Below are 12,812 nucleotides of genomic sequence, written 5' to 3' on the forward strand. Positions count from 1 at the left end.
GAAGCGTGCCAGGAAGGCACACACCATCCTCTGAGCAGTGGTAACTTTAGCACATGGAATAAGTTTACACATCCAAACCATGACAGAAAAAGGAGGACTTTTAGTCTGCGCGTTTCTGAGATGTGTGCAAGTCATACTTACATGATAAGCATTTTTAATTTGTGTTTCTCTGGCGTAAGTTTTTATCTTTATGATTGTTTGTAGAATTGGTTTTCCTGGGGAAAGAAAGCACAAAAGAATAAAGATTGACCAACACCAACCAAAACGTAGGAAAGTTTGTACATATTCAGTTAAGCAGCATTTCATTCTTCCTTCACCCCAACTCCTTCAAATGATATTTGCTTTATTAACTAAGGACCTGACAGACTGCAGTTCCCTTTACTCTGCTGCACCTGACAACAAACCCAGCAGCCACCATTCCCAAGCACCAGCAATCCAAGTCCAACTTGTACGGCTTTTTTGTGCCTCTTTCCCCGGCAGTTTTTCATCCCTTGGTCAAAACATAGGCCAGAGATCAACATAGAGGCTTCAAAGAATGCTTTTCATATTTTATAATATTGCTTTTACTCAGCAATACAATACAGAGCACAGTGATCCATATCAGAGCTCCAGCATCGCATAGAGCATCTCTTAAAACACTGCAAACTGCCATAACCTGCAGAATAACCCCAGAAATGCTTTTTCCCTTAAAGCACACTTACATTGGCCCAGCTGGTTCATCATCTGCAGCAAGAGTTGAGGTGCAATCCAGGGGAAGACAAAGGAGGGAAAAAAGAGAGAGTCAGTGTTTGTACCGCACGCCAGCTAAACTGCAAACAGCAAACCAATCTAACTACAGCATTAAAGGCCATTCCGCTCGGTGGTGCAAAGATTCATGGAGTTATTTTCAGGATTCGAGTTTTAATGGCTGGTATGTCGCTTCAATGGTTTTAGTTAACACTTTGAATGCTGGTCATGAAGAACTGCAACTGTAGCGGACAGATTGTTGCAACATGGTCAGACTCATCTTGTCCCCAAGTTCCAGTGGTTCAATCTTATAAAAATAGATGAGAAGACAAACCAACATTTCAGTTGTAAAATCCTGCTGTTTGTTTTCTGGGATTCATTTTTTAAGCCACCTTTCAACTGCAGGCGGTTCGTTATCAGCATATACACAACAGGGTATATATGCCATATGCTCATCTTCCACCATGGATGACACAGCCTTTTCCCACTTTTCTCATAATCTAATTGGAGCAGACCAGGTTAGGGGGAGATTGAAGGTTTGTGACTCGATTCAAGTATCCAAATGCAGCCCTCAGAAAGCAGTCTGAAGAGTGCAGCTCTCACCACCAGGACAAACCCCGGTGCTGCGACACCTCCAGACACAGGCTTCAGCTAGAGGAAACTGACAGCATTGTTCTGCCTGAGTCTCCTGGTCAGAGGCCAAAGGAAAACACTCTCTTTTAAGAATTGGACAAACAAACGTCTGCCAATGTTAGGCATTAGCTCTTTCGTGGCCAATTAAATATTTTTCAAATTAAAAGAGACCTTATTTTTCCCCCAGTCTGCAGTACAGAAGACAGAAGTGCATTTAACAGCAATACTAAGTAAATCCAGAAAGTCAGAGTAACGCTCCTGTAGAAGTATGTTTTGGGGCACCAATTCACCACCTGCTGTTTTAGCATCCCACAGTCACCTCCTGCTGGGGGGGATTTTTCACTGAAGCCTTTAGAAACTCTCAGCAGGATTCCACAAGGGGCTTGGTGCACATGAAGCAGTTATGGAAGTTACAGTCTGAACAGTGTGGGCATCCGCATGAGCACACGCCAGGAGTAATGTCTGTCAAGTGGGACATTACTCCACCTGTACCTTCAAGGCAACGGATAGGCAAAGCCACTGCTAGCACAGACAGTGACCAGAACGAAAAAATATTTCAACAAAAATAAGGAACTAACCACAAACCAAGAGCTTAACAGCCAAAAAGAACATACTAGCGACACACCAGTGTCCACAGAGGTCCATTACCAGCAACAGTACACTATCGGACAAGATACAGAGAGAACTAGGACTAGTAAGGACAACCAGACATCAATGTGCTGTTGTATATACAGTGGAGATATACAGAGACACATCAGGTACTGGAACACAAAGCACAGCAGAGTGAATCTAGAGGCTCCTTCCACCAACATCTTTTGATTCACAAAAGATTTCCAGCTGGTGCGGGGAGCCTGGCACGGCAGTGAGCCCCTTGCCCCCAGCCCATGCTGGAGCGCTACCGCTGCCTGCCGGCCTTCAGACCCTCAGCTCAGCTTTCTACAAGCCTAAGTGACATCTTTGAGAGTTTGTCTCACTGAACTTCAGTGACAGCAAGCTGCAATGTTAGGATACAAGTCTTCTCTCGCTATAGAATAACCATTTGATCTTCTTGATGAGGATATTTAGACATGTATTTCAGATGGCGTGTTCAAAAAATACTAATTCACATCTATAAAGGCTGCCAGCAAAGTGTTTCCCTGATAAAGACCCAACAAAACGCCTATCAGGATACTTATGGTTATGTATAAGGCCACCACGTGCCCCATTCCCTTCCATCACCTACTCGTGACCGAGGAAAACTTATTTATGTGTTAGTTACTACCCCGGTCATCCATATCACTGCTGAAAAAGCATCCCTAGTACAGTACAGACAGAGATCGAAACCTGAGCGAAATCAGGGGGCAACAGAACGACAGGAAGAATAAGTACAAAATCAGGTTAAATAAAATAGATTAAGAACAGCAAACTGAAATCCAAATTAGTTGTGAATGTGAATGAAGTTGTAAGAAAGTGTTAACATTATGACTTGTGCATTGTATAGACTGAAGCGGAGATTAAACAAACTCCAAAGCATGCAGATCTCTCACTTACCACCATTTTTTAAGGGTATGATGCAATTGAAGGGGGAAAAAAAAAAAAAAAGAAGTCATAGTAACCGACAAATATCAATATAACTCAAAACCTTTATGCCAGAAGAGCTGCCCTAGAACCCGAAGTCTCTAACCCAGTAGCATTTAAAACGCTTGGCCATGGAAACACGCCTCCAGCGTGCTGCTTCATTCCATCCTGCAGCTGCAGGGCTCCGAAATGCTGCCAGGTGAAGCGCTCATTTCACAGCTGACCAAATGAAGCCCCCTTCATTCATCAGGAATTGGCTTTTTAGTTGGGGAGGGGATCTGCGGAGTCCAACAGATCACTGTTTACATAATAAAGCTTAAGGTAGGTATAGCGATTATCTGCTTAGCGTTGCCCCGAAATAGCAGATTTCTGAACTGGAAGAATTGCTGCTATCTTTAGCGCATCGTATTCGGAGCGTATCCAACCTTTCCAGGCAAGATTTCTGGACGTTACAGCTCTACAATGATCTACAAACAGATTAGCTGTAGCCCCCTCTCGCATTAACTGCCTGGAACACAACCCCCAGGCTGAGAAGGGGCCGTACGTCGTGCAGGGCTGCCCTTTGCAAGACTTCTCACTCTGGCACAAGACCAGGACCCACATTGCCAAACATGAGCTGCAGCATTACTGAAGCAAAGAGCCATGGTCAATTCCTGCTTGAGCATGGGTAAGGAGGAACCAGCATCCGCCGTATGACTCCTTACAGTACGACATCTACAGCTTGCAAAGCAATTTGCCAGAACTACTACAGAGGTTGCTAGGGAAGTTTCATATTTAAACCAGCTAAAGATTTTGTTTTCTGGGAAGAAGAAATTGGGCCGTACTTTGGCAAGTTTTTAAGGAGAACGTTTGTAAGAATTTAAATGGGTTTGTCCACATTAAAAGAAAGCCCTGCGTATCAGGTTTGGATTAACAAGCTTCTCTTTTGCTTCATTAATTACAGGAGTGTTGGAGGGAGGGGAGAGATGTGGCCAACAGAGGCACCCATCTTGTTCCACAGAACAGCCAGTAAAGGTATAGCAGTTACTCCGAGATGGAATGAAGCAGAAGGCCAAGGTTACTCACATCAACCTCGAGGAATTCTGCTCCTATAGTGGCGGCTAACAAATCAGTACCAAGGCCTGTGGAAGCCACGGTCTCTGATTACTGCTACGATGCAATAGTGCTTGCTTTTAGGTATGGTTTATAGCTACAGCCTCACAGTGTGCCTGATCATTTTCTCCCTTGGTGAACTTTAAGCGTGGGAGAGAAAGGTGCGGATAACAGGCAAAAACAAAAATTAACTTGTTACAAGGTAAACTGTGTCAGTTAAAACATTTTGTTCTTTCAATTACTTACAGTAATAGCAGGAACAGGGAAAGTCAAGAAAAAAAAAAATGAGTATTAGAAAGAATGTGGGGATGTGAATGGAACTTCCGCACAGCCAGAGCAGAAATGTATTTATGGAAAATCTTTGCATCAAGCTGGCAAATGTGAAGGGAGGAATGGAAAAGCATGTATTGTAACCCAGGTGCCTTATGGCTTTGGACTAAGGAGTATGCAGAGTATGGATTTTCAAGTAAAAACTGTTTACATTCCTGCAGGGGAATGTAGCCAAGGAGTTTTTACTTTCTACTTACCCCAGAACACACCCTTTAAAACAGCATCTTCGCTAATTATAGGCTAATTTGGTCCAACCACAACAAGAAAAAGCGCTTTCTTTAGGCAAGTTTGATGCACTACAGCGAGGTCGCACTGGCTGATCACTACATCTATCAAAAATAAGCAGCTTATGCTATACCAGAGGAAGAAAAAGCTATTTACTCCCTTTGGTTGCCAAAGGAAGTCCAAGCAACTTGCAAGCTGAGCAAAATGCATCAGCAGTCCCCTGCTCAAACGGTCCCCTCTGTGCGTGGTCCCCATCTGCATGCAGTGAACGCCAGCACCTCTGGCCTCAGCATGCCACGGTCATGCAGCTCTCAGCACCAAAAGCCCCTGGAAGCTGCATGTCACCCACCCACCCCGACGGTACCAAACCTAGCTGCTCTCCAGAAATGGCACGTGGTCTGCAGGTCAAAACCCTCATTCTGAAGTGAGGCAGAAATTGAAGCGCAATCTCCCATCCGTTCCTCCTTGCAGCACATAATTTGAATGCCAGATGCTGACTGCAGCCACCCTTCACCCACAAAGACAGAAAAGCCCCCACTCTGCAGGCACACAGGCACAGAGCTGCACTGGGCACCCACTACTGCCATCTCTGCACTGCACAGATGTCATGGGTGCAGAACTTCTTTTCCTGCTACGCAGCAGCATCCAAAGAAATAGACATCTGAATTATGTGAAGGAGGAAGTATCAGCAAAAGAGCTATCAAGCAGCCCTGTTCTATGGCATGAAAAGCAATTAAACCAAACACAAAAAGCAAGGTTCATGCAAAAACTGCAGTCAGGAAATGCCAAAGTTAAAGGACTGTCCTTGCTCCTGGGGCATGGCAGTGCTTATGATGGAGGCCACAGCTCCTGCACGGCTCTGAAACCTGAGCAGCCTCACCCTGCAGCTGTGCTGTAAGCTGAGAAGTGCCCCAGGTGTCACCAGGTGCCCAGCACCGTACCACCTGAGGGAGGTGGCGATGCTGCGTGGCCACAGGTAACTTTCAAGTCTGTGGAACACAGTGATGAGGGAATTAATTCCATTGATTCTATTTGGGCTGGGCAGGTAGAGTTCCCAAGAGCTCTGGAAAGCACCCCAGGCACCTTCTGGGACAGAGAGAAGGTTATTCTCCAAGCAGCCACACCCCCCACCAAGAACTAGGCACTTCTGCTCGGCATCAGTTATCCAAAGTCCCTTGGGCACATCATCCAGATTTGCTTTAGTTTTCCCTTATTCAGAGGAATGTGCTGCTTTTCATCACTGCTTTTCTCCAAAACTATAACTTCTTAAGATGTTCTTAGAACGCCATTTATAAGTGACCACTGCAGAAGGAAGAGAGGGGCCGAATCAAAGGATTCTCAGTGAAAAGCCCAGCCGGACACAGGAGACATTTCCTTTCTAGAGAGACTTAACATTTGGAATCTGAGAGAAAGGAAAAGAGATGACAGCAGCTGCCAAATTATGTTTATGCTACGTAACGTGACGTTCAGACAAGCATCTAATTCATATTGTTGGGCACCCCATCAGCTGCTCCTTGGCAGTACTGCCACTGCTCACTGCAGCATGCAGAGGCAGGCACACTGGTTTGGAAACGCCGAGTTCCAATTCCAGACAGCACCACTGCATTCAAACATTAACTTTGGCATTTCGTAACAATGTTCTTAAAGTAAGTGACATGAGTGTTTTACTTAGGTTATTCCTCAAGTGTGGAAATCAGCTGACTATCAATGATTTCTCACACAGGCAGTCATAAAATGCCCTGGCTTCTAGGGTGTTTCCCACCACAGTATCACAGAATGCTTCAAACACATTGAAGTGCAAGAGTGTCCAACCAAATACAGGACTTAAGATAGTTTTTTAGTTGAGGTTTTATGCCGATTTTCTCTCTCCATCCAAGCAAACCTAACACATGGACTGTGATATTCAGCACTGAATTTTGTCCTCCAAGACAGTGGGCAGAGAAAACAGATGGGCACCCCAGAGCATCATTGCTCTCCAGGACTCCAGCTGAGCTGCCTTTCAAATAACAGCCAACTGAGCAAGCAAAGTCAGTGACCTCAGTTACCTGGCCCATCATCTGGGACACCTCCATCAGAGATGATGAGCCCGGAGTTCTTCAGGTGTCCAGAGAGCAGTCAGACCAGCCAGGAAAACTTTAGCACAGAACTGAGCCCGTAACGAACCCCAGTGCATGCTTCACCTCTTAGTGAGGCTTAATTGCCCTAACACGCTCATTGCGTTGCAATCTGGTCGAGTCAAAGCCAATTTCTACTGGATTAAGGCCAGTTTATGCTGCTTACAGTAAGGATTTCCATATTAATTCACAATCACTGATGCTTTGTTTCAGTCCTAGTGAAACTTCTCCAAGTGTCAGTTTGTGAAACTCAGGGAACTACCAACAGCCACCAAAAAAATGAGGCAGGATTCTCCCCAGCCATCCTGACACAAAAGTCAGGACAAAATGGCAGAGCAAGAGAAGCACAAGAGGACATTTAAGTGCTTCTCTGAAATACATGTCAAGTTTTCTGGGCTGGTTGAGAGCCTCTTTAAGGACAGACTGCTGGCCATAGAAACCCCCTCAGCAACCACAAAGCTGTTAGTAGCAGAGGTACATGCACTACACGGTTTAAATGTTGCTGGCTACACACCTGGGAACAGTCTCAATGCATGCTCTGTAAGAAGTATCAGTAGATGCCACCAAGGTGGTTAAGATAAAAGCTACTTTCCTCTAGGTATGCACTATGTGAGAATTTTTTTTTTTTTTTTTTTAAATCAGCTATGGAAGTGATCCAAGCCTCAGCCGAAGTATGAGCATTTATTATTTGTAAGATTTCTTTTTCCATTCGCTAAAACACAACTTGGGAACAGCGACGTTGTTTTTCCCAAGCTCGACAAGCAGCAGATCACTGTTTCATCCCAAAAGGCAAACGTCTTGCTGCGCTGCTCCTGAGCCCTTGTGCAACCCAACAGCGAGTCACTGCTGCACAAGCTACAGCACAGCTGCCTTTGGAAGCTATCTGTGGTGCTGCAGGGCTTGTCCAACCCAGGAAAAGCCCAATGACTCAGTGCTTCCCCGCACTGACTCAGCGTGTTCCCCACTGCAGCACCTGCTCCTTCATTTGGACACATCATGTTCCTACAGCAAGCAAGATGGCATTACCAGCTGTTTCTCACAAGGATTCCTCGGTAAGTTTTCTTGATAAACACTGTAGTAAGCAACTAGGTGTCACTTGAAAGCATTTTTGTCAAAGAGGTTCTTTCAAATACTCATTTTAGCTTCAAACTGCCTCTTTTTCCCCAAGGAAGATATGCAGAAGAAGCTCAAAAGATAAAACAGGCTGTTTGGTACACAAAGAAGTTGCAGCTAATCACTGTTACCGAACCTAATAAGCTAATCTTAAGAAAATATAACTCAGTAGTTTCCAGAGCATTCCTTAAATACATTACTAATTCAGTTACACACTAAAATAAGAGCCCTACCTCCCACCTCCCCACCCACCCCCTTGAAAATGTGACTTTTTTTTTTTAAACATCTGTGGTCCCAATCCCTTGCAGTGCCATGTTTCCTCCCAAAACCTGCCCAGTGTCTGACCCAGGCACCACCAGGGATCAGAGCATTTCCACGTCTCCCCATGCTGCCCCATGCTCTGTGGGACTGACATGAAGGATTACAGCGAGAAAGAGACAGGGGCACTAAAGCCACCTCGTGCAACAAAATACTTCACAAATACTGTTGTTATTCCCCTCCCCTCCCACAGTCCAAGGTCTGGGAGACCCTCTCCACTTACTGGGTTTAGTGTTTGGAGAGTGAGCAGATGAAGGCAAAGAGCTCAGAGCTGAAAGAACTGTGCTGATGATCCTTCCTGCCACAAAGACCCACTCTGTTCTGCTTCTGCTTCCGTAAGTTTGCTTTGCTTTTTTTCCTCCTCTTACAAGCGGCTTTGAGCACACTTACCGTCTGGGACTTCGTCTGGCCGCTTCCTTTTCTCATAAATAACTATGATGAAAACGAGGATAAAAATTTCTGCCAGGATCCCCAGGAAGGGCCAGAGAGGAGCCAAGTGGCTGCGGACACGCAGGATGGTTGTGACGGACGTGGAGCCGATCTGGTTGGTTGCGTTGCACTGGTACTCGCCGGGATCCTCGTTGATCTGTAGGTTCGTGATGCTGAGCTCAGTGTAGTTGTCTTTATTTGAAATAAAGAATCTTCCAGAAGAGTTGTTGATGTCCTGATAAAAGAAGAGAAGTGGAAGAGAAGAGAAGAGACAGAGCTTTAGTGAGTTCTAATGCCAAGGCTTTGCATTTCTGCGTCATGGAAACCAGAAGAAACACGATGGATTCTGACAAAGAGGTTGATACTTCAGCACCACAGCAGAGCCTGCTACCGGCATCCATTCTGTACCTCTCCCTAAAATTAACTGTGCTTCAAACACACACACAAAACCACATCAGCTTGACTGACATGCTGTATCTTATCCTGCTTTAACAACAGCAACCAGGAAACGCCAGCGGTGGCGAGCACAAATGCAGCACAGATTAAGATTATTCTACATTACATTAGATTTTCTCATTATTTAAGATATGGTGGACTTAAAGTCTTGCATTTGTGTTGTTTTCACACGTACTACTCACAGATTTGGGGACAGAGCAGTTAAAAATACCAAATTTTAGGAACATTCAGAGAACAGGAAATTCAAGGCCTCACATTGTTTCTACATTTGAACAAAAGGCTTCCAGACTTGATACGTTTAAAGACAAAGTACAGATGTTTGACCTTCCTGAAAGCTAACTGTGAATGAACTTATCAGATAACTTCATCAGAAAGAAAGCGTCTGAAGAAGCCTACAGAGCACCAGGTCTCTGGTGACTCACAGCAGAGGACAGGTCACCCATACTGCACTGCCCCATGAAAAAGTAAGCTCCCACTTCACAGTGAACAATGAATTCACATTACTACCTGCTTAGTATTTTTTTTTTTTTTTTTTTTCCTCCAATCTACTGAGCAAATGACTAGCTCTCCAGCAGGTCATACACTAACAAAAACAGGCAGGCTGAAGGACTCCAGCTTCTCTTCAGCTATTCCAATTGCTGATCAGAATTCCAGCTCACCAATCTCATTGCCACATTGGAGAAATACGACCACTGAACAGAGCTAACTGCCAAAACCTTGTATTAAGTCTTGCTAGCCCAAGAGTAAAACTGAAAAAGAATGTAGCAAACGCAAGGTGGTTGTTTCGTTCCTTATTAGGGGGCCTTGGAAGGATAAAACTTCTAAAATTCCTAAAACTAGGCATGCCAAGACCCCCAGCCTCTTACCTCAAACACTCCGTTGACTTTCTTGCGCCACACCCACTCGGGATGAGGGAAGCCCACGGACTTGCAGTACATGAGTGCCTCCTGCCCCTCGTTTTTATTCTCGCTTCGCTTGTGGCCGGTGATGTCAGGGATAGCTACAGAAGAAAACAAAACCTCTGTGTTCACAGGGTGTTTACTGAGAAGGTAATTACTTTAAGCTGCTCTGAACAGAGAACAAGAGACTGGGAGCTGCTGCCTTTCCAGCGCCAAGCCCACCTTAAAGAAGGGAAGCTGATTCCCACATCTACCCAACCAGCACCTCAAGCGAATATCTGCAGGAACATCCTTCAGGCAGAAGTCTCAATGCCAGAACTCGGTGATCTGCCAAAACCCCGCAAAACCGAGACGGCTGCACCACTGCCCAGTGCAGGAATAGGAGGAACACCCTCATCTCCCCTGGGCTCTATGGGGATCTTCAGCTTTGAAACAGAGCTGTAGGGGATTCTGGTTACAACCTGCCCGTTGTGTCAGAGCTCTGCACCAATTCCGTCTTAATGCAAAGCTCTGAGAGCTGAATCAGGCCACTATTCCTCGCAGCTGGAGATGTAGGCCACAAACATGCCATGATGTGTAACATGCCTGCTATGCCTCACAGTGATGCTGCAGCTGGGTATGCACCATGCAGCAAAAGTCAAAATCTCCCCAAGAGAACAGTTTGATCCAGCACACATGCAAATATCTATTGTATACATACCGTGTGTGTATATAAGGGCTACAGTGTTATAACCAGCAAACCACAGCCCTAACCATCAGCAGAGGGTACTCTCAACAGATTGGTCTATAAATAACGGCCCTCTGTTCCCTGCAGCAGGTTCCATGCAGCAGCCCACTGCAGCCTAATGCCTCACGAGGGATTACACTGGATCAATCCAGTGCCCGACCTGAACCTTTGCTTAAGCAGATGGCTTTGTGCCGTTGTGACCACCTTTAAAGCCCATTCGCTTTCTAGCTTGCTAATTATGCCACACGTGGCCTGCTGTGTGATCTGTTAATCTAGTCAAAGTCCAAGCTCAGAGCCCCAGGAAAAGACCCTGGGCACCGGAGTTTATCCCAAGGGGCTACTCAGGCAAAGTTGCCTTTACCACTGGCAAACCCTACAGATAGGGTTAGGGAGGGATCACAGCTTCTTAACAGCTCAGCTACAAGTCAGAAGAGTTAAACATTTCAGTTCTGATCTGCCGCAAAGCAAAAACAAGCAACATCTCTTGTGCAACTGGGCAGCATCAGCTGGACGTGCCCTTCCCAAAAGTTACACCACAGCTCCCTGGGAAAACGTTTGACAAGTCACATGCTCAGTACTTAGGAGAAATAGTACCATCTTCCTGCAGGGTGATACAACAGCAACAGAAGTACGTCGTCAAGGCCTGTAAGGATCCACATGGGCAAACGTCTTTGCTAACAATTTCCAATATATGCGACAGACAGATATTGTCTGGTTACAAGGGGATGCTAACCAGTTTTCATGTCAAATATCTCAAAGCAGAAAATCAATCAGCTTTAGGGTTAAGTGTGCTGCATTACACCTTCAGTACATCCAGCAGCAGTGAGCAGCTGCACTGCCCTTCCAACACTCTGCTTAGGTCAGCTCAGTGGCTTCCCCATGGCTTTGGCTTGGCTGCGGGTGATGGAGAAAACGGAAGGCTGGCAGAAGCAGAGCATAAGAGACAAAGCAACGGCCCCTGATTTAGCACTTGAGGGCTGCCGAATTCCTTACATTAGGAAAAGAAGAAAGAGGGTTCACCAGCTTAAAGCGAAGGCCCACGCAGCCTCCACTTGACAGCACTCGGGTTTTTGCTGCTGTCTCCCAGCTGAAGGTGCTGTTAGCAGAGCTGTGCAGAGGACAAGGTGCAGCCGGCCCACTTTTTCTATGCGAAGAAGGGAGACCTTTCTAGGACACATTACTTCTACTGCAGGGTGACCCAGCGTTCTCCTGTAGCCAGGAGAGAATTCTATTTAAGAGGAGGACATCTTTGCCAGGTTATCCTAATGACAGCATCGGTGACAAGAGCACACTGTGCCTTTTCCATGCTGGGCACAGTTATACAGCAGCCATTTCCAGCTCTGCTAGAGCAGGGACTATTTTTGTACGGTCTGAAGGGAGCATTACACTGAATATTAATATTTCAGGGCATCTGATGCTAGTCGGTTTCAAGCTACAGCTGAGACATTTCCAGTACTTATTCTATCAAAATGTTTGGTTAATTGCCTTCTGCTGTACAAACTGCATTTAAAATATTGCTGCAGCTGACCTCAATCACAGATTTAGCAGCAGAGCAACCTTTTCCTATGAAGCTTTTCTAGTCGAGGTTTTTACCATCCTGCTCCAGTGCCAGTAACACAAAGTGCAGAACGAAGCGGATTTTGTTTGTAAAAGATTTAGATGTCACTTTAGCTTTTATGCAACAGCATTCAGCAAAACGCACACGTGGGCACAGCGTGCTGTGCCAGGTCCCACATCACTGCAACTAAGCTAATGTCCCTATGAAAGGAAAGCAAGGATTTGAATTCTTTCATCATGAAACTGGGAGAAAAAACAGTACTGGAAATCAGAGGACCTGTTTGAAGCAGCATACGAGAGCACAAAAACAGAGAGAGCTACATTAAGCTAAATGAAGTCTGAAATGTGTTTTAAATGACTAAACCTATATTTATTTACAGACTTAGTCATTTTTAACACTGGTAATCTCTTTATAAGCACTCTTTTGACAGTTTTAATATCAACACAAAGAATTTCTCTGCCGAAGTACACATCATGCCTTCAAACTTCAGCTACACAACAGGCACCAAATGCACTCACCAGCACTTTCAGAAGGGGTGTAGTTTAATATAGACCTGAAAGTGTTGCTTGTTTTTTGTTTTTTTTTCCCCCCCTACAAGACATGCAATGCAAACCTCTTCATATATACAAGGATTT

At 45.3% G+C, this 12,812-nt stretch overlaps 1 protein-coding gene across 2 annotated transcripts in view; it reads right to left on the reverse strand.

Moving 5' to 3' along the window:
- The window catches only part of NPTN (neuroplastin), a 46,475-nt gene that overhangs the window by 1,725 nt on the left and 31,938 nt on the right, over window positions 1-12,812 (reverse strand). For both annotated transcript variants that reach the window (XM_010717167.4, XM_010717166.4), the window contains exons 4-7: window positions 9,860-9,993; window positions 8,499-8,772; window positions 702-723; window positions 142-215 (exon numbers count right to left, since the gene is read on the reverse strand). In XM_010717167.4, coding sequence (XP_010715469.1) covers window positions 155-215; window positions 702-723; window positions 8,499-8,772; window positions 9,860-9,993 — 491 coding nt within the window. In that variant the 3' untranslated portion in view covers window positions 142-154. The remainder of the gene's footprint in view (window positions 1-141; window positions 216-701; window positions 724-8,498; window positions 8,773-9,859; window positions 9,994-12,812) is intronic.

Source organism: Meleagris gallopavo, chromosome 12 (assembly GCF_905368555.1).
Source record: "Meleagris gallopavo chromosome 12, MGAL_WU_HG_1.1, whole genome shotgun sequence".
Classification (NCBI taxonomy): domain Eukaryota; kingdom Metazoa; phylum Chordata; class Aves; order Galliformes; family Phasianidae; genus Meleagris; species Meleagris gallopavo.